This window comes from Colletotrichum abscissum (genome assembly GCF_030869225.1).
Source record: "Colletotrichum abscissum strain IMI 504890 chromosome Unknown Scaffold_32.1, whole genome shotgun sequence".
NCBI classification, from domain to species: Eukaryota; Fungi; Ascomycota; class Sordariomycetes; order Glomerellales; family Glomerellaceae; genus Colletotrichum; species Colletotrichum abscissum.
This window is the reverse complement of record NW_026850232.1, coordinates 257086-279140: the sequence shown is the minus strand read 5'-3', so window position 1 is coordinate 279140 and position 22055 is coordinate 257086. Positions and strand designations below refer to the sequence as shown.

Sequence of the window (22055 nt, the reverse complement as noted above, 5' to 3'; positions counted from 1 at the left end):
GTGTTGTTGTCCGACACAGAAGCCATCTCTCTTGATGACGGCGTTCGCAGTCCCTGTCGATCTAAGCGCAAGCCCCCCTAACCGTCCGATCGATCCACGCCACTCAAGGGCTAGTAGGGGATTCGCGCTCCAAATCACTAAAACCTAGTACCGGTACATCGTTGCGTGCCCCAAAGGCCACCATTGTTGGAGTCATTAAGACAGCCAAATGTGAAAATGCTCCTCATCGAGCTTAACCTGAAAACGTACTCTGATTCTCGAGTTTCTACGGTCCCGAGCAATGTCTAATTTGGCAACGACGAGGCAGCCACCAATGGCCCAGATCCCAAGCGAAGAATGGCCAAAAACACTAAAACGCTTATCAAAATCAGAAAAGAAGGAAACCTAAACACGAACCTTGTCATATCCTGTTCCTCTCTGAAGCACCACCAACTTGTCTCGTCCACAAGTCCTTGTATCTGTTACCTTGCGCCAACAATTCTTCGTGAGTACCACTTTCAACCACTCTCCCCTCGTGTATGACCACAATCTTGTCCGAGTTGACAACCGTTGAGAGTCTGTGCGCAATAACGAACGTCGTCCTGCCACTCTTCAAAGTCTCCAGAGCATGCTGAATATTCGCCTCAGTCATCGTATCAACCGCACTCGTCGCCTCGTCGAGAATCAGAATGGGCGGATCCTTTAAAAATACCCGCGCAATGGCAAGTCTCTGGATTTCACCGCCGGAAAGTTTGACCCCCTGCTCGCCAACCTTGCTCTCGTAGCCGTCGGCGAAACTCAGGATCCGATCGTAGATCGCAGCAGCCCGACATGCCTCGAAAACGTCTTCGTCTGTCGCAGATGGCCGTGCGTAACGCAAGTTTTCCATGACGGATGCGTTAAACAGCAAGGGGTCCTGCGGAACAACCCCAAGGGCTTCGCGAAGCGATGTGAGAGTGACGTCGCGAATGTCTTGGCCGTCAATAGTGATACGACCGCTTGTGACGTCGTAAAACCGCAGCAGCAATTTCATGATTGATGACTTTCCAGCGCCCGTCTCTCCGACCAACGCGATAGTCTTTCCTGGTGCTGCTGACACGTCCAGCTGTTCAATAGTCTGTCTCCTTGGATCGTAGGCAAAGCCGACATTCTCAAATGCGACGTGGCCTTTGACGGGCGTGAGGTTCTTGGCGTTCTCCCTTTCGACGATGGTTGACTTGGTCAGTAGTAGATTGAGAAGACGTTCGGCATCCACCAAGTCTGACATCAAGTACCGGTAGTTGTGTGAGAGGAATTTGAGAGGCCAGACCAGATACTCCCAGTATGTTAAGAGCAACACAAAATCTCCGGGGGAAGCTCGGCCGTTAGTGATCTCATACAGTACCAGGCATGCTAGCACAAAAAATGTCACTGGCACGGTCGCCTCCAGGAGAGCCTGAATGAAAGCATCGCCGACTCCATATCTACGGCTAGCGGCGAGTTGCGAGTCCACAGCCTGGCCGAAGCGGCGCTTCTCGAAATTGAACATGTTGAAATACGTGACGGTCTGCCATCCTTGAACAGCCTGGTGCATGATTCTCGCTTCCTCTCTTTCAGCTTTGCTTGACGCCCTGCGATTCGCAAGGTTCATGTTTGAAGTGACGACCTCCAAGGTTGTGAAAGCCACAGAAGCCACAAGCATAGCCAGAGAGACGTAGACGTTGAATTTCCAGTACAGGAACCAGAGTGCGATGAACATGTCCGCAACTGTCGGCAGTATGTCAATGACGGCGGTCTCGAGCAGATTGCTAAGGGCTCCACCCTGCTCAATGGCCTTCATGACTTCTGCAGAGTCTCTCTCAGCGTGGAACTCCATGGGAAGGTTCATGACGTGACTAAAGGCGGCATTGGTGATCTGCCTGTATGAAAACTGCTTGATGGGAATTTTCGCGAGTGCTTCAATCAAACCCAGACCTGACTCGCCGCTGATGAGACTTAAAAGCAACCATATGGCCAGTGCACCGTACGGTGCTTCTTTCGCCAGGATTTTGTCGGTGACGATGCCGAGTTGACGGGGGATCAGGATGATCATTGCTCTTCCACCTGCTATGCACAGAAGGCAGAGAACAATTGAAAGTTGAACTTTTCTGTCGCTTCTGGGGATCAGAAGCGGGACAAAGATTTTGAAGTCTTTCAAATATCCCAGCCATCCGCCCGTTTCTTCTAGTCTCTTGGCTCGCCGACGCTTGATGCTGGCGCTATCGTCGTCGTCGTCGTCGTCTGTATCTTCGTCTTCGGAGCCATCACTGGCGATCTCGGTATCGGTATCATCCCTGAAGCGTTCGGTTCCATAGTCTGCAGGCCCTTCTTGTGCATGCGATCCCAGGAAAGGCTGACTTTCTGCTGAGCAGGCTCTGCTGCTACCGCCCCGATTGGTAGTGCTGGCCAAAGCAACCAAAACTAAACCAGCAATGACAAAGATCCGAGCTCCTTGGCAAACAAGACAAACAACGTCGGGGGTAGAAAATGATTGTCCACGAACATTGAGAACCAGCAGAGGAATCTCGAGCAAGAATATTGCAGTGCAGGCGCTGAGTAAAAGCCGTGGCACATTCCCATTAGAACAAAGCGCTATCCACGCGAAAGTTGACAGCAAGACGTGGATAATGTGAGCTTGCTCCTTATTGAAAGCGTCGGGCTGAAAAGTTGCAGCGACTAGATCAGAGACGTATGTAATAATGACGATGAGTTTCGCAATTTTCTCGGGTTTTGATCGGCGATGTTTGTAATCTTTCGTTGATGTGTGTTTCCTCTTGGCTTGGCCTGACTGAACTGAAGCCGAAAGGCCGATGAGCACGGCGCTCAGGGCACAGCCGTAGTGCAGGGCCTGCGAGGCTTGTGAAGGGGAGATCATCATGAAGGAGTCGATGAAGATGAGAATGAAACTCAAACTAAACATTGGCAACTCACTCTCTGTCTTAAGTAGTTGATGAGAAACATTTTATCGTAGTCTACTCTTTACTTAAGGTTTCCCGGGGATAACCGTGCTGTGCACCAAAAATCTGACGCTATGACATCTTACCCTGTGTAACACTGCCGTACCGGTAGATGCCTTGAGTTCATCGCCGCATCGGTAGCGCTGATAATTTTCCCCATAGACATTTACGATCTACCCGGAATGGGATTGTAGGCTTTGCTGAAGTGCCGTGGTCCAATCCACTTTTCTTCACCTTGAAACTAAGCCTCGGGCCGCGTCTGACTCATCTCTCCGGCCCAGTATGATTCACTTCTCATCATCGCGTAACGGAACATTCGGGCCCCGATACGTTGGAAATGTCGACGTTCAAGGTGCTCGTATAACGGTGGGCATTCTTGACTGCGGGACACAGAGCCACTGAGGCCAAAATAAACTACGACCACCGCGAGTTAGACTGGCATGACTAGGGGAAAAGGTCAACAAATCTTTATCCTCAATTTGCACAATGGTGGCTGAGGGCCAGCAACGAGCTCAATTGCAACGTCGGGAATGACTCAGAGGTAAGTATCTCGCAGAATTCTCTACAGGTTGATGCTGCAATTGGGCGAATTTTGAACGCCATGATGACTGCGATTTCATATGCTCGACAGGCCCAATTACGATAGAGTGGCAATATCCAAGACTCATACCATCCTTGTCTCTTACATTCAATGCTTCTTCTTTGGAGTACCAATCAACATCTTTCATTTACTGCCCAGAGCCATTGCAGCCATCTGTTTCGTCGCAATGGAGACCGGTGCGGTACCCTTCGACTCTTCAACTTCAGCCAATATCTTCGCCCTGGCCTGTCGCTCAATCCAGTCTTTTGCGCCATTGTAGGTACAATTATAGTCCATAAACTCAGCCGGATTCCTGTGATTATTAGCGACAGAATCACTTGCTTAATTCTGATAACTGACATCGTGATCTTGTTGTTGCCCTTGTCTGTCGCAGGCTTTCCGGACTCTCTACTGTAGCCTTGGATGAGTGTGGCCCTCTCATACCGACAGTCGAATACTATCTGTTGAAATGTTAGCCACTGAGCCTCAGCATCAATGGCTAATAGGCTTGTCACCTTCAGTCTCTCTGTAATCTGATATCTGGTCGGCTTTTCCTTGATATCTGAAAAGATGGCTCCTAGAGCCTCTGCATCCTCGATAGCCTGACTGGCCCCCTGTCCTTGAGTCGGAAGCATCGGATGTGCGGCATCACCGATAATAATTGCACGTTCGCAGTACCAAGTATCCAATGGGTCCTAAACGAGTGTCAAATCTTTTACCCCAAATATTACTATTGGGCTCTAGCCTTACTAGGTCGCGTAGCTGCCACAATCCAACTTCTGTGCAGTTCTTGAAAACAGCCTTGGCCCACTTTGGAAAAACGTCAAATGTTTCCCTGAGCTTATCGGGACTACCCTTGGTGGTCCATGACTTCCCTTCGGCATTTTCCTGCATTTGGTCTGTAATATTGAGTCAGCCACGACTTTACTTTGGCTTGAAGAATACGCTTTTTACCATCTGGTACTAGAGCTACAATGCTGTAGATTGCTCCGTTCCTCGCGGGGCCCATGATGATACGTCTATCATGGCCCATAATCATCGTGGTGAACGACTCCCTCGGATCTATCACGGATGTGAAATCTTTGTCTTGCTCCAACTCGGAGCTGTCGATCACTAGTCGGTATGCTGATTAAATCGATTTATCGTCAGCATCGACGTTGGATACACGGTGTCTTCTTGATACAGTCGCCTGCTTACCGGAGAGTCCAGTTGGTATCGCGGGGGCTTCCTTTCCGATGATCGATTGTCGAAGAACGCTCTTGCTACGACGGGATTAGGAATACCACCCTCTGATTTCACGGTAAACTTAACTTACATCCCATCAGCTCCAACAATGAGGTCTGCAGAAAGCACTTCCCCGGACTCGAGTGCGACGGTTCCGGCCTCTGGGTCGCATTTCCGGACTACGCAGCCCGTTCGGATCTCGACAGGATCCACGTTTACTTCGTTTCGCGTTGCTGCAGATTTTAGAGCATCATGTAAATCGACACTTTGAAGTCAGCTTAGTAGGGAAATGATTTTTGCCATCAGTGCTTACCGATGATAGATCATTCTCTCCTGCATCATTGTCAGTGATTCAGATCATGGCGTGTCAGAAGCAATGACGGTGCACCTACAGCGCCATAGCTCTTCTTCAAGTGAAAGGGAATCTCTGCATGTAGTTTTCCTTCTGTGTTGTAAATCCGAAACTGGAAAATACCTGTCAGTTGACATCCTCATCAGGCTTCCTGCCTTGACCTTACAGCTTTGTCGGCCATAGACCCCGTCTTCGCAAGGCCTTCTTCGAGGTCCCATTGTTTCTCGACAATTCTACAAACGTCAGCTACCTTACGCGTAGGGGAATACCTCGCTTGATCTATGGTTCATGACTTACTTTGACGCATTTGGCTGGAGACTGAGAATTCCTGTTAGTCCACTTCGTCTCTAGAAGAGCATATGCCTCAAAGATGCACGGGGCGGACGATCTCACGATATTGTGGCGCCGATCTCTCGGTTGAGGCAACTCTGCTCCAGAACAATTATCTTTCGATTTGACCCTCTCAACGCAATCGCCTGTGGCAGTTAGTCAGAGCGCAGTTTCGTCTGCTTCTACAATTGCTTACCGCGGATAATCCTGCGATGCCACCGCCAACCACGATGATGTTGAACAAGCTGCTTTCGTTTGAGGCAGACATCGCGACGAGGATTACTAATGACTCTGACACGAATGGAAGAAAAATGATGGACGTCAATAGTATGCAACCCTCAAGGCTTTGAATCGGCGCAGGGGATCAAGTATTACTGCGGCATTGGCATGTGCGAGATGAGCTGTGATCGGAAGCTAAGACCCTCTTTGGACAAGACCGCCAGTCACATTGGTGCTTTGCCTATCCCGAAGGCATAGCCGCGAGTTCAGCCCATCCACTTTCCGATACCTAGCTGCCTTTGGACCCTTAACCCAGGTGAACTGGAAAAGAAGGCAGATGTGTCTGGGGTTGGGGGACGTATCTGCCCCAGTTGGCCAACTTTAGGGAGCCGAACCGAGCGGCGAACCGAACCGAGGGGCTCGATCGCAGTGCCCATCCGGAACGTGATCAGCACACCCGGCCCAGAACCTCGGAAATCTTTGCAGGGGTGCAAGACACAGCTTATGTTAGCTGGATTGTGATCGTGGTGGCAACGTCGTTTGAACAGGCAAAAGTCAAATATACCTACAGCTTGCAACTTGTGATAGCACCAAAGACCGAACCATATCATCCTTCAGCTTCGCTGCACTGACTCCAAGCCTTCCAAATTTGCCAATCTTTGACAATGGCTACTGCGACTGTCTCAATCACGGAGCAGCCCAGCGCTGCAATCAAGACCGTTGATGATGGCAGAATGAAGATGGATGGCCAGGACCCGTCCTACGGCGATTGGCGTGATGACCTTCTCAGAGACGGATTCGCCGTGATCAAGGCTGCTATCCCAAGAGAGCGCGCAGACGGCTATGCGGACAAAATGTACGGGCTTTTGGAGTCATTGTAAGTTCTATGATGATCTTCTTGGTCTAGCTGCAGGAATCTGACTGGTTCTAGCGGCCTTGGCTATGATCGAAACGATCCATCGACCGTTCATCCCGACAAGCTGCCCGTCATCAATGAAAAGGGTATGCTGATGGCCTACGGGGCCTGCCACGAAGACTTTGTCTGGGATATCCGCAGCGAACCCGGCGTAGTTGATGCCTTTGAGAAGGTCTACGGCACTGAGGACCTCCTTGTCTCCTTCGATGTCATCAACTATGGCTTCGCGAATCGCACAAACCTTCCCGAGAACAAGCCCTGGCCCCACCAAGATCAAGACCCTGAGAAGCCTGGATTCCGCTGCCTTCAAGGCCTCGTCAACCTCCACCCCTGCGGCCCCGATGATGGCGGTCTCATCGTCTGCAAGGGCTCTCACAACCTGAGTGCACAGTTCCACAAAGACCTCAAGGACGAGCCGCGTATCCCAGCCTGGACCAAGGAGTGGTATGGCTTCACTGACCGCGGCATGGAATGGCTGAAGGAGCACGGCGGAGAGTGGATCAAGGTTTGCGCTGACCCTGGTGACTTGATTGTCTGGGATTCGCGCACTGCGCACTACAATGTCCCCGTCAAGGGGAAGATTGATCGGATGGCTGTGTACACTTGCTTCATGCCTGTCACAGATGCTACCGAGGAAGATCTTGTGCGCAAGAAAGCCGCATATGACTGTAAGTTCTTGATCCAGGGTGTATCTCAAGGAAAGAGATGGAGCTGACAATATGTTTCTCTAAAGCTCGACTGGGCACCACCCATTGGCCCAACGCTCGTCACACGGGGTCCAACACCGCCACCCGAAATGGAAAGCCAGACCACATTGTTAGGGAGAGACCACTGAACGACAAGAAGTTGAGTGAGAGAGCTTTCAAGCTTACAGGTATCCCTTACATCCGGGTATGATTGTGAATGCTCAAGGTATTTGTTGGTTGATGGGAAGTGCAATACTCGGAGAAAGGGCCTGGGATAATACTGTATTCTTACCTTCGTTGACACGCATAATGCCACAATCGTTGTTCTTCAAGGTTTCTCAATTACGCCTCAAGATGACGTCGCCATTACTTACTACAACAGCTCCGCGTATCGGCAATGTGTCCCGAATGACAGCGGGAAGGTCATACCTGAGCCAATCCATGCATGTATCGTACATGTACCAATAGGCGCGACGTAGTCACTCTCTAGACCACTTGAGCAACGCCGAGATAGAACGGGACAAAGAGCTTTATTCTGGGACTATCACCCTCAAGAGAACTCAACACCTCGGTTCCATGAACATACTTGTTTAGAGGCATAACCTTCCCCGAGAGCAATATCTAGCTCCCTGGCGCCGAGACAAGCAGTGTTGTCTAGACATAATATTATCAAACTACACCCGAGCGAGAATCGGCTATCTGAGTGCAATGAACAATAGGAATTCGGTTCAAAGACCGAGTTCGCGATTCGGGTTAGCTAGCACTCGGGTCCCGGAAAGGTGTTGTTTGAAGATGCGGGTCAAATCGAGCCGAAAAACGTATACCGCTTCGATCTCGAAGAGAAACGATAGCTGAGCAGCAACATACTCTCCGAACCGAAGACAACAACAACATAGACACAACGGCACGGATATTAAGCCGAAGACTCCAATTCCGAAGCGTCCTAGGCTGTCACATCCCTTCTTGTGGCTGAGGACTTCCCTGTTCGCGTAGGCTTCCCCGCACGAAGCTGAGCGATGGTACTCTGCCGAAGTTGGCTATTGAATGACCAAGACGGGGCCCCTCTCCTGTACCCCAGACTGTCAACCCCCACATTGAATCTGGAGTTGAATCTGGGGATGCCAGATAGTCTGCGAAGGGCAGAAGAAGCGCAGAAGCGAGGGAGTTGATACGAATCCGAGATTGACGAATGATACTACACATGTTTGTCAGGGTGTCTATTTTGCAGAAATACGACCTGCCTCCCGTGGTATCTATCCAGTCTTGACGACAACAATAGTTCAACAAACAACAGTTCTTGTCCTTGATAGAGGACAGAGGACAGCAATCTTTCGATTTCAAAACAAGTCTCAAGTTCCGCTATTACCTACCCAAGACGATCGCTTCAACATGGGCGAGATAGACAACAAGATCACTGAAGAAAGGGTGGAGTCTGCTTCTGCCTCTGACTTTCCCCAGAAGCCTCAAATCGATGGTGGGAGCTTCAAGGCAAATGTGCAACTTGCCGACGGAGATGTTACCTATCTTATCCCAACTCCAAGTTCGGATCCACGCGGTGAGCCTGCGGATTATTGAAGTCTCCTCATAACCCCAAGTGCTTTTTGCTAATCATCCGGCTAAACAACTCAGATCCCCTCAACTTGAGCCCACTACGAAAATGGGTCAGTCACCTTTCAAGAATCCTATAGTCATATCTCGTCAACAAACCAAGACTGATGTTTGGAATCGTTGTATAGATAATCACGATGACTTGTGCGACTTTTGCCGCTGTTGGCCTCGTCCAAGTCTCCGGCCTTGGAGCTCTTCTCGGAGAGTTTATCCCTGAATATGCAGCCGAAGGCAGAGGATATGATGATATTTCCCATCTCATGACTTATCCCTCTTTGTTTATGGGACTTGGAAACCTCATTGGAATGCCTCTTGCACTTGCAGTAGGCCGCCGTCCGGTTTTCCTCGGGTCTTGTGCCTTGGCCGTAATAGGTTCCATCCTCTGCGGTGTTCAGAAAGGCTATACTTCTCACCTCGTTGCTCGTATGGTCCTTGGCCTGGCAGCCGGTCAGAGTGAAGCTCTCTGCCCGCTAATGGTACAAGAGGTTCACTTCCTTCACGAGCGTGCCCGGTGTCTCATGTGGTTCACGCTTTGGCAGTCAACTCTCAGCGCTGTCTACTCCCTGCTCACTTCCTACATAGCCGCTGGCATTGGGTCGTCTGGCTGGTACTTCCTGGGCTCAGGTTTTGCCGCCATCACTTTCATCTTTGCGGTCTTCATGGTACCTGAGACAAAGTATGACCGGCCGCTGGCAGCATACCAAGGCCAGACTGCCCAGGTCTCGCACTTTGTCACAACTGCTAGTCCTGGAGTCGACGACACCACTGGAGTGTATACGGAGATGCTGACCCGTAAGACTACCACGGAGCCCCGTCAGCTTGACTTCGTCAACTTCAAGCCTCGCACCTTCGCGTCCGACCTCCGTCTTTTCACCCAAAAGGCCGATTGGAAAGAAGGTTGGCAATGCTGCACTGGCATGGCTCTCGTTACCTTCTTTCCTGACATGATGTGGGCACTTCTGCTCAATGGCCTGACGATGTAAGACGCAGCCCTGGCAACGGCCAATACCCCATTCCATAAAGTTTCAGTGTACTGTCACTAACTTAATCTCCTTCCTAGCGGCGTCAACATCGCTCTTGGTACCACCTATGGCGGGATCCTGCAGAATGCCCCCTACAACTGGAAATCATCAGTCGTCAGTTTCGCCCTGACCGGTCAAATTGTCGTCGCATTCCTTGCCTTGCCACTTCTGGGTCGAGGATCAGACTGGGTCATTAAGTTCTTCGCTCGAAGGAACGGCGGTGTTCACAAAGCAGAATACCGACTGATTCCTCTCATCATTCCCGTCATTGTCGGTACACTCGCGGCCGTGATCTACGGCCAGGCAGCCGAGCACCCCGATAGATATCACTGGTTTGCCATTGTTTTTGCTCTTAATGCCTACTACTTCGGCTTTGTTGGAGCAAACCAAGTCGGCATCACCTATGCTCTCGATGCGTACCCGACGCGGTCTGGCCCGGTGCTGGTCATCATCTGCGCTATGCGCGGCGTCATCTCTTTCGGAACGAGCTATGGAGTGACACCTTTCATCGCCTCAATGGGATATGATGGTGCATTTGGTATTTATGGAGCTCTTACGGCAGGTATCGGCGCTGCTGGAATCTTTGTCTTCATTTGGGGCACCCAGATCAGAGAAATGGTCTCGAAGTGGTCCATTGCAAACACCACGACAACCCCTTCATACAATCATTAGTATGGCTAGACTCCTTCAGCTGGAAACTTCGGGTGGATGAAATAGTCCCGAAGTCCCCAGCAGTGGTGCCATGTTGTGTACTCTAGGCCTCAAGATGGCGGCAGGTTGGATGACAGTCAGGTGCTTATGTGTAAGGTAGTTTGGGAGTAATTGAAAGTAGGCCTGATTAAATCATTCACCAATGATGAGTGATATTTACTACAATCATTTGCCTCTCTCTGCTTGTCTATTTTCTTGACTGAACAAATCAAGGGTATGGAGGAAGAGAATCGTGCAGACTCGGATTGAACTTGGGAACACCCGAATACCTCTGACTGACACCCGACGTCGTAACGTTTTCAGCAACTCAAAGCCACAAAAGTTTGACAGTGCTGTTACTTCGAACATTTTCACAGTATTGGGTTCTTTTTGAAAGTCGTACTTCGATGGCATTCAATGCTTTTACTTCATCGGAAGGTAAGAAGCCCTACTACGTAAGAACGTAGTGCTAGATGTGGGTCACTCGAACTTGAATGTGGGTTTCAGGATGGCTCTCGAAAGAAATCCAGAACTTCATGGGTCTCCATTATGACATCTGCTGTTCTGCTGCAATAACCTAGCGATAAGAAGACTATGACGGAATGAAAGGAAGGATAATGCGACTCTGATGCTCTGGCCCACAGTGAATGAAATGTTCGCCCTTGTTCCTCTCATAATCCGGCCGCTCAGTCGAAAATGCCTTGTACTCAGCGATGGAGGGGAACTGACCGCCGATCTGCACCTGAACAGATTCATCCGCCTCATAGTCCACGCCCATGGCCCAGATGCCGATCTCCAACTCCACAATGGTGCCAGGCGGGATCTTATCCTCCCTGTCGTGGGGGTGGAAGGGGAATTGAGGATGCATCGATCGCTCCGGATCAGTGTTTCGATGAGATGCTCTCAGTTGACCGACCGAGCCGAGGTGCAAATTTGTGCTACTCTGCTCCTTCTTAGGGATGTCGTGGATGGACTTGACTGGTGCAGCCCAAAATGGGAAGCAGAGATGCATCATTGGGTTTCCGTCCTTATCAAGTTTTCTGACGTTTACAAACACGTTCATGTCGTCGTGTGAAGGACAAGACATGTACAAGACTGCCTTCGGAATGCCAATGAGGCGTGATGGTTTGTCGAAAGTGTAGGCAAACTTGACAAGCGAGTTGCCATCTTCGGAGTTGTAAGACACTGTTGAGGAATGCGAAGGAGCAGACTCGGACAGTTTCTCGTTATCGAGATAGAAGGTCTTGTAATCGGTGTTCGGTGGAGGAAAGTCTTCGAAAATGATGTCGCTTTCTGGCTCTCGATCGCCGAATTTCAATGATGTCCACCGCACCTTGGGGGTCTTCTCCCAGTCGTTTTCGATGCCCTTGAGATACCTGTCAAAGAATTTCTTAAGCTATGATTAGCATGATGCCTGACAAGGTGCTTTGAAAAGGAATGGGAGACTTACCGCCAAATCCTCGTTTGTCTCTGGCACGCTATACAGATCAAACCACTCCTGCCAAGCGCTCCATCGTATCCATTTGTCGGAAGTATCCAGTTCCATAAAACCTCTGATGCTACCCATTGTGTGGATAGAACTAAAGTCAGATCCGGAGATGTAGGCCGGGATCTTGATAGCCTTCATATTTGCGCGCTTGTCCTCCCACCAGATATTTGACAGGGGACTTCTGCGGTACATTTCCGCAAAGTCCTCTACACCTGAGGTGCCTTTAATGATGAGACTGGTGATAAGATCGAAGTTGCTCATGGAGAAAATGCCACCTCGGACGAACTGCTCGCGGAATAGATCACCACTCGCCTCCCATGGTGCAATGGCTTTGAGGGATGGAGGGTTCAGAGCAGCGACATGCCATTGAGCAATAGCAAGCGCAGAGTTGCCCGCCATACCAACGCTTCCGTTGCACCAGTCGAACTTTGCAATAGCCTCGATAACATCGTAAGCGTCCTCGGCATCCTGCAAGCCCATAATTGGGACTTGACCGTCGCTGTTGCCAGCGCCTCTGCTATCGACGCTTATGATCGCGTACCCCTTGGGGCACCACCGCTGCGGATCGAGACCCTCGAACTTCTCCAGGCCGCTGAGGTCGCTCTTCTTCACGCAGCAGGACCATGGCGTCATCGGGAGCATGGTAAGTGCGCTGTACTTTTTGCCGTAGGGTGACCAGCCAACAATGGCGGGGATCTTCTCGGTGCTGTCCGCTGGGCGGTATACGTCAATGTAGAGTCTACACCCGTCTCTAACTTTGATTTCGACATCGTGATCGATTCGAATGTCGCTCTCAAGAGGCTTTGCATTGTAGCCGTTCCAACCTTTAGGCAGGACTTCGGTCCGACCTGGGGTGAAGCCTTGGTAGTTGTTGGTGCCGATCTCAGGCTTACCGATGGGCTTATACGCAATCTGGATGGGAAGAGGCATGGCTGAATCTGGCGACTTGACAATTGGGACTGAATAATTGAGATACGGTGAGGCAAAAGGGCATCACGAGTTCGTCATATCACTGAACATGCAAACAAAGTTCTTCTTATGGAACGCGTCTGATGATTCAATAGCTATACGAGAACATCGCGTTGTCGCGAAGCTCAAGTTCCATAGTTTGAGTGCCTCGGTCTAATTCTGCCCGGAGCGGGCTTCCCCAGGCGGATATGCACGATTCTGTGGGGCGAGGAGTCCGCCGCACCAGATTTAGCCAAGATCGAGGGGCAGCCGGCCCCGCCGTTGCTACGAAATTGCGGAGAAGAGGAGCCCAGAGAGCCCGTCCGAACCGAACCGAACCGAACCGAGGAGTCGGCGGCCACAATAGCTGTCTCATCAGCCAAGGGTCAAACGGATGACCGAACCGGGCCTAGGATGAAGCCCGAGGGAATGAGCACTCATACAGGAGAGATCGATTCAGGGACGTGATTGTGCGGGGAAGCCTGACTTGCGGTCTCAGGATAGCTTCACGAGTTCACGATTGAGATCTCTACTTGTTGGCAGGAAAGAGAGGAGACATAAAGTCAAAGAGAAGATGACCGGATAATCCAGATTCACTACATCTTCTTCAATAGACCGGACTACGTGATTACACCTTTTTGGATTGTCATAGCAAACGCACTACCAATCTGACAGAGTACTCGCTCTTGAACATCAATCATGTCGGAGAGCCTCTTAACCCCGAATTCAAACTACGGCGATTGGCGCGACTTCTTCTTCGAACATGGCTACGCCATCATTAAGAACGCTATTACTCCTGAACGAGCTGAGTATTACAAATCAAAGCAGGTCGAATGGCTCAAGTCTTTTAATCGTGGATTCGATCCGGAAAACGAAGACACGTGGACCTCTGAGCACCTCCCCGTCTCGTTCAAGGGTGGCATGTACGGGTCCTACTGCGCCCCTCATGAGCGATTCGCGTGGGAAGCAAGAATGTGAGTGGCACCGGTCCATTGACTCGTGTTATGTGAGCTGAACTTTTAATAGGGAGCCTGGAGTGATGAACCCATTCATTCATATCTGGGAGACAGAGGAGTTGCTGGTCAGTTTTGACATGTTCAACATTACGCTTCCTCGCCAGAAGGACTTGAAGTGGTCTCCATGGCCCCACTGTGGTAAGTCTACCTGCAGACCACCCAATGACTTCGTTCTCTAAGAGAGGAATTCCAGACCAGGATCCCAAGAGGAAGGGCCTTCAGTGCATCCAAGGTCTTCTCAACTTTGCCCCCAACGGAGATGACGATGGCGGGCTCATCCTAATGGACGGCTCCGCCAAGCTCTACGATCAATTCTTCAAGGAGACACGAGAGATGGCAAACCATGAAGACGCCCCACCTCCCGAAGCGAACTACCGTGATCTGTTCATTTTCAAGGAAGAGGATGTCAAGTGGTTCGAGGATCGTGGGTGTCGCCTCATCAAGCCCAACCTAGAACCAGGCGACCTAGTGCTTTGGGATTCACGGTATGTTTTCATCTCTACACTAGCGATCAGGAACCCTTCATACTAACCGTGTCAAGATCTATGCATTATGCCAAACATCCTACGGGAACTCAAATCAGGCACGCGCAGTACGTTTGCTTTACGCCCGTCAAATTCGCCGACCCACAGGCATTGAAGGAGAAAGCGGACATTTTCCGTTCATGGGGAGGTACCACGCACTGGCCGCACACAAACATCCATCCCCAAGGAAAGGCAAAGAGGGACGGGGTTCTTGACCCACAAGAGCGCGAGGAACCTCTGGAGAAGCCTATTGTGACGGACAGGCTGTTGCAATTGGCGGCGGTGAAGGCATATTGATAGTCCCGGCCTTAGTCTTATTTAAAAGAACATGCTATTCTATGATTTCGATTATACGATTTCGTATGCAATCGCTTTTCCAATAATTTTGCCAACTTGAGAGCCTGCCAAGATTCCCACCATCTCCGTAGAATTAGATCTTTAACTCACCAACCGATAATTAAGCAAGTACTAAGTCAAGCGTCAATGATCTCTTCTTCACCGCAGTTTTGATGACCGAATTTGACTTGCATGCCCAGACCAGAGAAGTTCTGCTTCTTTCTCAATATTCATCAATTAGACAGCAGGCGTGAGGTCAGTAGTTTATAGATAGGTATGGGCGACTTTTGGCTTCTGGGTATGGCTTCATCGCCCAGTCGGATCGTAGCCCGCGTGAGGAAATAGCTTAAACTAGATATTACATACCCACATCTTACTAACTGAAACGTAGTTTGAGGTATCCGCAGCTCTGGCAGCAATGAAGCAGAACTTGAGCTGGCATTACAAATGGCAGTGTATTGAGTGGCCTTTCTTCCCGAGGCACAATGCCGCAGTCCCCCGCCCCCGGATTCCCAACGCGGGGTTTCCCTTGACTGCGGTCTGAATTGGCACTAGTAGGTTCAGAACCGGCATGGGGAAGCGTCAAGTGCGCCCCACGCTCGGGTCAGACGCGCGTGGGGAAATGCAAGATAAACTAACCGGCACACGTATCCCTTTTCCTGTCGAATGCAACCCATCTGTTTTTTCAAGTGACACAGGACCCTTTGTGAGGGGTCTCCAGTATATACCTTGCCGTGGAAGACCTCCGGGCCTCGACCGAGGAGAAGACTGGCTCTCCGTCCGGATCTCTCAACCGAAAACTTCTGCTCATTCACCTTCCGTCAGCAGCCATGCCCGACTCCGTATCCAGCTCGGGCGAGCAGCCGCAAAGTTCCCAACCGAAGCGCATTCGACTGTCTCTGGCCTGCAATCAATGTCGCAAAAGAAAGGTCCGGTGCGATGCACAGACTCCAAAATGCCACAACTGCATCCTCCGCGGCGATGAATGCCAGACCACAAACCCCAGAAATCCGAACCAGCACGCCGTACGGAAATGGGCGGCCAAGAGCGCCAGCACACAAAGTCAGGGCGACGGCAGTGTACAGGGGGTTTCCGAGACACCTCGAGATCCTCTTCGCGCCGTCTCTCCGCGCCCGCGGCAGTACCTATCGCCGGCGTACGATGACGGCTCCGAAGCCGAAGATGCGGCATTACGAAAGCTTTCATGGGTCGCGGAGGCATATCGTGCCAACGCGCGAGAAAATCACAGTCCTCATGAGCATGCGGATCTGAACCCCGACATGACGCTCAACACTGATGAGAGTCCACATCGGCTAAAGTTCATGGGTGGTAGCAGTGTACAGTCTCTGACGATGTTTGCCGATCTTTTCTTCCGCAAACGCGGTCTTCGGCCATTATCGCCCTACTTCCGCTTCGGCATGCACCACGTTGAGGAGTTCCAATTGCCTTTATCGTTTCAACTCCCCCCTCTGCCTCCACTTCCCACCCTCGATGCCTACCTAGATGTTTACATGAAGAGGATTCACCCTCTTTTCCCTGTCTTTGACGAGCCGACTATCCGCTCGGAATTAGGAAGACTTACGACACTTCAAGACGCCGATGCGTCCGGATCTCTACAAAATTCCATCGAGCCATCCCAAGTTCCACTCCTAGTCTCCATTTACTGCATTATTTGCATCGGTGCAGATGAAGAGACCGGAACATTGGCCGAGATTGGGACTCACTACCTCACTGCCGCGTACAGCCTCTTAGCGCATGTGATATCCACGCCATACTTGGCTTCGGTACAAGCTCTACTACTCCTATCCATAGCACTGCGTGGTCGCAGCAAAGAGGGCCAAGGATGGCAGACTCTTGGACAAGCTATCCGCATCGCCCATTCCATTGGCCTTCACCGACATGCTTCAACACGGCACTCCCGCAACCCGCCAGATACTGGAGATTCTGCAGCTTCGCCAGGCTACCAAGCGAACCGGAAACTGAACACTCAAGTCTGGTGGGTATGCTACACCCTCGAAAAGCTGATGGAGCTTGAGACCGGCCGCCCAAGTGCGATCCACGATTCGGACTGTGACCAAAAGTTGCCGGACCCAGTCCCAGTTCCAGCACCCTCGACATTATCGACATCGAGCCCTGAAGCCCAGGGTGATCGACATACTATTGACTACTTCCAACCTTGGGCGTCATTATCACGCATTATCAGCAGTATAAGCGCTCACATTTACCGGCGCTCCGGGCAATCCCAGACATCACGAATCCTTCTCGGTGACACGGTCCGTCTAGATACGACACTAACGGAATGGGCCCAGTCGTTACCGACCGAGATACGCCCTCCAGGTCCTAATAGTGGAAATGCGGACCTGTGTGACACGGGACATCAGCACTTTGCCATTTTCCTCGCTATCCACTACCACCATGCCCTCATATCCCTCCACCGGGCGGCCTTGGTTTTCCCAGAGTCGATGTATCGAACACATATCAACACACAAGCAGACTCGGGGGCACTGTCATCCGTCGAACTCACAAGACTCAGACGAGGCGCAGAGATCTGCATTGGGTCGGCGAGAGCGATGGCCAGACTCATTGGCGAAATCGCAGACGACGCAACCCCTGCGCCGCGCGGCGGTAACGGCGGCATGTTCGCTCAGTCTCATCACAACAGATCAGAGTCTATGATTTTTACAATGACCCAGCCTCTCATGTCTGCAGTAGCTCTCGCTCTCCACATCCTCAAACAACCCAGCTCGCGGCTTGCCCGGTCCGACTTGGAGCTTCTGGGCATAGCAGCACAGTATGCGGAGGAGCAGTACACAAAGGTCACACAGAACCCCCGGTTCATCCAAGCGTGCTCCGTTCTGCAATCCAACATGTCAGAGATTGTATCTGGTCATCGTCAGAACCGAGCTTCTTTGAGCACAATGGCGACAGATCCCTGGCAGGCTGCACAGACACCAGCGAGGGACGTCGGTGAGGTCAATGTGGATCCAGATATTGACCTGATGGACCTTGAGCTTCCGGATTTGTCGGGTATGTTTACCGAGATCAGCAATACGGACTTGTTTGGGGGTGTTCGGTTGGAACATCTCTGGGGGATGCTAGGCACAGATGGGCATTTTCCGGATGGTACGGAACAGTGGCCACAGTCATGAGGTACATTGTGCTTGTACGGCCAGTGTAATATGTCAATGCATTACGAACTCTTGCAGCGATTAAGTTAACTCCATCAATGTTGTTTGATGACCACAGACTCAAAGGTTCTTCCATCTGCGAAGTATGCATAACATCCCAATGCTTGTTTGATTATCCAAAAAATGCACTGCGTGTTCTGTTACTGAATTTTGAAGAACCCCGCGCTGGCAGCTTAGCTACCAGGCCAACACTGTAGTCGGGCGTCGGGAGGATGCGCCGAAAACAGGAGGGGGAAATATGATAGAAATCAGGTGGTAAATACGAGTTGCAACATACCTAAGCTGAGGACTTAGTGTCACAGCTGTAAGAACCAAAGCACCTTGTGTTTCAGGACTTGAAAATCGCTGCATTGAATGGAATCTTTGATTGCGTTCGAGTTGGAAATTCCTTGGAATGTGTAGCGGCAGCATTGTACTCGATACTCCGCAAGCATCTCCTCATTCGGCGCTAGTCACCCTTCTAGATAGTTGTCAAAAGTCCTCAGGCCGGGGCTTTGCTCATTGGAGTCGTCATATTTGGACTCAAATGCAACATTTACTCCTTTCTGTCAACATCAGGCAACTCTGAACTCAAGCGAGGCATGCCCAGCAGGCATTGGCTGATCCTTCTGCATGCACAGCGCAGACACAGCGAGCCAGGGCTACTCGCTAAACAAATCCTTCAGTTCTTGGCTCAAAAAGGTACGAGCTTGATGCAATCGAATCCTTCGGAGCCTATTTCTCCATGTAAAGTTTGGTGATCGTAAACCTTCGGACGCAACGGAGCAAACTGACTTTGGAGAAACTACACAGACTTTAGACGTCAACCATAACAATTCGTACTCCCATTGCTTATAGGAGTCTGGGTTGTGAAACAAGTGTTAAGCGGCCTGATTATATCCTCACCGTACTTATCCTCAGTTCTTTTTTGAGGTTTATTCTCGATCTTGGACACATTGATTACATACCTATGAGGTTTGAAAGAATCTGGATTCTTTCTAGAGACTCGTGACAATGACTGACACTGGTTGGAAAACATTGTTGTGACATGATGCCTATTGAGTTCATGGGAGGCCCGTTTGCACTTTCCTATGCTTACCTTAGTTCTCGGATACAGCCGCCATATAATGCAACTTGTCGTTGCAAGAACTTTTGATGTGCTAAATACGACTATATAGTGCCGCTTACGGATATTGTGCCCGAATCTCCATCAATGTAGCAAGCGTTTTCGGTTGATATGTGGTAGCTGCTGTGCCTCCAGGCCACTGCGCTAGGAACTAAAGGATTTTGCTCCGAAACACCTTCCTGCTTCTGATATTACATCTTGGTCGGACGTCTTGTGGATAGTCTCGAATTGTGACTAACTGATCTCGAGGATACGTAGTCAGTCGGCTTCCTTGATGCATATAAATAAAGCCCTCCTCCACCCGCCTTTATCCCACATCCTCATCATCCACAAGCTCGAATTCGAAAAAGAATTAGTCATAGCAAGTTAAGCAAACTTCACATAATTCATTCTCAAGTAGGTAAGTATGTCACCGTTAAAGTTCCACCAAATTCTGATGGCGATGTGGATCATTGACGCCTTCTCTCGTCATATTTAGATCTACCCAAAATCCCACAATGAAGTTCTCCGCCACCATCGTCGGCCTTTTCGCCACTCTTGCCATGGCAGCGCCCGCTATTGAGACTGCCGAAGCCCTTGAGGCTCGCGCAGATGCTGTCGTCAATGAGCTTGTCAGTCGCCAGATCTGGTCTTGCACCTGCTCCAACCACAAGAACGTTTGCTGCGGCGCTACTTCTTGCTACACTGGTAAATGCTAGAGCCTCGCCAGTAAAGACCCTTGGTATACTCCTTGAGCGCCATTTGCACCTCAGTCAGTATGCAATTTGTCGTGCTGCTGAGCGTTCAATGTGGCTATGAATGAGGTCAGAGACGTGCTTTGAAGCATTTAGATAGCGAGACCAGCGTAGAAATACCAGGTGGCACAGAGAAATCCAGTTACCTCGCTTTTTTAGTGATATGATGTCAAAAGTATGCCAGAGAAGAAGACGAATTCTGACCACCTTCGAACTCCGAAGAAAAGTACCTTTCGTTACGATACAACTGATGTAAACACAATCTTGCCCAAGACGCACCGAGTGGCCATGGCAGTTGATGGTTGCATACTTTCAGTTAATGCAAAATGGATTGGGATTCCAGCGAACTCTAATTTGTGATATCTTGCCTGTGTTATTAGCGACCATGGAACATTCAAATAGGAAACCACCTCGAGGCTGTTAAATGTTCTCCATCTAATGAGATTTTAAGGTATGTCAATGTCTTTGATTACTGGGCGATGCCCCTTTACCCGTTGTCGGCCTTCCACTAGCTCCTACAATGTCCTGTTTTGCCCCGTCACCAGACGCCTTCTCACGAATTTCAGTCACTTTACGCGGTAGTTAATAAGACGACACCCCCATTTGACGTAAGTCTTTTTGTGATTCGCATTATTTTGTGTAGCAAGTCGCCATGTCCGGACACGTCTCAAGATCAATGATAAAAGCTTCATTCTATCATACTCAATCAACTGATCCGCATTTAAATCAAACAACGACTTTCAAGTTGGACTCTTGTTGTCAAGTAAAGTAGAGACTGTTGCTAGAATCCTTTGCGACAAATAATGATGAATCTATTTGTCGGTCTCGCAATGGCTGACATTAAGTATCAAGCTTTACGTACCGTACATGTAAGCTTGGTGGCCATGCGGACAAAAAATATCTATCAGATAGTGATGATCTTGTAATCTCCCTCATAGTGGCCATCGAAGACAATCTTGACGTCAAGATGAATCCAGACCTCATTCCCGTTTTTGAGGTAAACTCTGATCTCGCCCTTAGCAGCCAAAAGGTTGATCTTGAGACCAACACCGTCCTTGAGATTGCCAAAAATGTTGCCAATGTTGATGCCGGCAATCGAGACGGTCAGACCGACTTCAAAAGTGTTTGTATCGACGTAGCCGCTGATCTATGTCGCAGACAAATTTGCTCAGTTAAAATCTGTCAAAGAATGACCAAGTCTTGCACCTGCAGAAGCAATCTTGCAATCACTGCTGCTTGATGCTACGAAATTTCTCAGGGGAGAAAGCCTTTGGAAGACTTACCTTGACAGGTCCAAAGCTCCAGTCAATAGAATGGCGTCCCTGGTCATCTCCGGGTGGCAGGTTGCGGACGAGTTCAACCTGCTTCGCCTCCCAGACATTGTCACCTTGCTCCGGGGGCGAAAGGGCAACGACGGCACCTGTACGAGGCACGTACGATTAGAGCCAAGCAGGCTAATCGATGTGCGGCGAGAGGCGAAGTTCACTCACCAACGTTTTGCTCGGCCATGATGATCTGTGGTGTAAGGAGTATGGTTGATCGTTAAGTGGGAACTGGTAGTTTACCAAGAATAGACAGGGAGTAGGTAAAGAAAAAGTCTGAATCCGTGCGATGCTGTGACAAATCTCCCCTCCAGAAATTCGGGAACTTACTGGTTTTTATATTCATTTCGATCGTAAGCCCCCATAGCCACTCAGTCGATAGGTCCAGGGTATCATTTCAAGTGTAAAGTTGGCCCGCGGCCACCCCTCTTTCCTTCCGTGCTATTGCGGATCAATGCTTGTGCATATCAAGTTCAGCCTTCGCTTCGAGATTCATCTGACCCCTCCTGGACTATCTCTCGTATGTCTTAATTACGTCGCGAAACTCCCTGACCTCCCTCCTCTCTATGATACATCACAAAATGAGCCAGCTGATCGTTTCTTGCCGATCACACACATGCCTTGTCCTCAACCTTGAGCAGCCGAGCAAGAACTGTTGAAGCTGCTCACTCCTCAACATCTTGAGCTCGTGCACCAATGACAGCCTCTGTCATAGCCATAGGCTCTCCCATGCATGAAAGGGGACCGGAGCCAGAGAGTCCATACAGCAGCCTTCAAGTTTACTTGCTCCACTGTACTCGAGACTGAGCTGG

The 22055-nt window shown here is 50.2% G+C and overlaps 9 protein-coding genes across 9 annotated transcripts; 5 read left to right on the top strand and 4 right to left on the bottom strand.

Moving 5' to 3' along the window:
• Window positions 1-400: 400 nt before the first annotated feature.
• CABS01_11612 (ABC transporter) lies at window positions 401-2917 on the bottom strand (the record flags this gene model as incomplete). The annotated part of the gene is made up of 1 exon (XM_060544967.1): window positions 401-2917. One exon carries the CDS (start codon window positions 2915-2917, stop codon window positions 401-403), a length of 2517 nt encoding a protein of 838 aa, XP_060397382.1.
• Window positions 2918-3678: 761 nt separating this feature from the next.
• Window positions 3679-5708, bottom strand: CABS01_11611 (uncharacterized protein; the record flags this gene model as incomplete). Its single annotated transcript, XM_060544966.1, has 13 exons — window positions 3679-3847; window positions 3895-3995; window positions 4050-4229; window positions 4285-4433; window positions 4489-4647; window positions 4732-4796; window positions 4850-5023; window positions 5072-5091; window positions 5151-5222; window positions 5277-5343; window positions 5408-5428; window positions 5504-5586; window positions 5637-5708. The coding sequence occupies 13 exons, from the start codon at window positions 5706-5708 to the stop codon at window positions 3679-3681; spliced, it is 1332 nt and encodes a 443-aa protein (XP_060397381.1).
• A 616-nt stretch (window positions 5709-6324) lies between these two features.
• On the top strand, window positions 6325-7472 carry CABS01_11610 (phytanoyl-CoA dioxygenase; the record flags this gene model as incomplete). The annotated part of the gene is made up of 3 exons (XM_060544965.1): window positions 6325-6536; window positions 6591-7243; window positions 7309-7472. 3 exons carry the CDS (start codon window positions 6325-6327, stop codon window positions 7470-7472), a joined length of 1029 nt encoding a protein of 342 aa, XP_060397380.1.
• A 1178-nt stretch (window positions 7473-8650) lies between these two features.
• CABS01_11609 (major facilitator superfamily transporter) lies at window positions 8651-10563 on the top strand (the record flags this gene model as incomplete). Its single annotated transcript, XM_060544964.1, has 4 exons — window positions 8651-8816; window positions 8891-8922; window positions 8998-9848; window positions 9930-10563. The coding sequence occupies 4 exons, from the start codon at window positions 8651-8653 to the stop codon at window positions 10561-10563; spliced, it is 1683 nt and encodes a 560-aa protein (XP_060397379.1).
• A 610-nt stretch (window positions 10564-11173) lies between these two features.
• Window positions 11174-13000, bottom strand: CABS01_11608 (X-Pro dipeptidyl-peptidase C-terminal non-catalytic domain-containing protein; the record flags this gene model as incomplete). The annotated part of the gene is made up of 2 exons (XM_060544963.1): window positions 11174-11971; window positions 12032-13000. 2 exons carry the CDS (start codon window positions 12998-13000, stop codon window positions 11174-11176), a joined length of 1767 nt encoding a protein of 588 aa, XP_060397378.1.
• Window positions 13001-13717: 717 nt separating this feature from the next.
• CABS01_11607 (uncharacterized protein) lies at window positions 13718-14855 on the top strand (the record flags this gene model as incomplete). Its single annotated transcript, XM_060544962.1, has 4 exons — window positions 13718-13992; window positions 14045-14172; window positions 14228-14519; window positions 14576-14855. 4 exons carry the CDS (start codon window positions 13718-13720, stop codon window positions 14853-14855), a joined length of 975 nt encoding a protein of 324 aa, XP_060397377.1.
• Window positions 14856-15724: 869 nt separating this feature from the next.
• Window positions 15725-18043, top strand: CABS01_11606 (fungal specific transcription factor domain-containing protein; the record flags this gene model as incomplete). Its single annotated transcript, XM_060544961.1, has 1 exon — window positions 15725-18043. One exon carries the CDS (start codon window positions 15725-15727, stop codon window positions 18041-18043), a length of 2319 nt encoding a protein of 772 aa, XP_060397376.1.
• A 1641-nt stretch (window positions 18044-19684) lies between these two features.
• CABS01_11605 (uncharacterized protein) lies at window positions 19685-19885 on the top strand (the record flags this gene model as incomplete). The annotated part of the gene is made up of 1 exon (XM_060544960.1): window positions 19685-19885. One exon carries the CDS (start codon window positions 19685-19687, stop codon window positions 19883-19885), a length of 201 nt encoding a protein of 66 aa, XP_060397375.1.
• Window positions 19886-20825: 940 nt separating this feature from the next.
• On the bottom strand, window positions 20826-21430 carry CABS01_11604 (uncharacterized protein; the record flags this gene model as incomplete). Its single annotated transcript, XM_060544959.1, has 3 exons — window positions 20826-21068; window positions 21205-21341; window positions 21412-21430. The coding sequence occupies 3 exons, from the start codon at window positions 21428-21430 to the stop codon at window positions 20826-20828; spliced, it is 399 nt and encodes a 132-aa protein (XP_060397374.1).
• Between the last annotated feature and the right edge of the window lie 625 nt (window positions 21431-22055).